This window comes from Fulmarus glacialis, unplaced genomic scaffold (genome assembly GCF_000690835.1).
Source record: "Fulmarus glacialis isolate BGI_N327 unplaced genomic scaffold, ASM69083v1 scaffold32305, whole genome shotgun sequence".
Taxonomy (NCBI): domain Eukaryota; kingdom Metazoa; phylum Chordata; class Aves; order Procellariiformes; family Procellariidae; genus Fulmarus; species Fulmarus glacialis.
This window is the reverse complement of record NW_009215453.1, coordinates 3,430-3,975: the sequence shown is the minus strand read 5'-3', so window position 1 is coordinate 3,975 and position 546 is coordinate 3,430. Positions and strand designations below refer to the sequence as shown.

Genomic DNA, 546 nt, shown 5'->3' with positions numbered 1-546 from the left:
CAGCTGGTACGTGCCCACAGCATCACCCTTGGGGAGAGGAGGAAGGAAAAAAAGCTGAGCCCTTGAGAGCTCTTGAGGGCTCAGAGACCCCAAGGGCCCCATTTTCTTCTTGGGGTCTGGTGCTACGAGGGCAAAGCACTTACCTCCAAGTAAAACGTTTGGATGGGGTCGCCGTTGTGGTTGTAGGTGAACTGCCCCAGAAGAAGGCCCTCCTCCTCTCCCTCCTCCTTCAAGGCCTATGGGGGGGCAGGGAGGCAGAAAGGGAGAACCAGGGGTGGTCAGAGAGGGAGAACCGGAGGTGATGAGCGCACCCAGGGCAGAAGAGGGAGACGGAGACGCAAGCGCGCTTGGCCCCTGCTCCTGCTCTTCCAGGCCAAAACAGACAAATGGGGACGGGGGCCAGTGGGGAAGGATGGGGGGGGAAGACCGAGAGTTACACCTACTCAATCCCCTCTCTCCCAGTGTCCCCCAAAACCCTTCCCAAAGCCTGGTGCTCCCCCTCTCCCCGCCAGTAGTGCTTCTTCCCCCTCTTCAGGATAACACCCA

General features: G+C 59.9%; 1 protein-coding gene across 1 annotated transcript in view; it reads right to left on the bottom strand.

Annotated features, from left to right (window-relative positions):
* SUN2 (Sad1 and UNC84 domain containing 2) overlaps positions 1-546 on the bottom strand; it is a gene marked incomplete at its 5' end in the record, with an annotated part of 4,407 nt that overhangs the window by 436 nt on the left and 3,425 nt on the right. The window contains 2 exons of the mRNA XM_009578951.1: positions 5-27; positions 144-236. Of these exons, the coding sequence (XP_009577246.1) occupies positions 5-27; positions 144-236 (116 nt within the window). The remainder of the gene's footprint in view (positions 1-4; positions 28-143; positions 237-546) is intronic.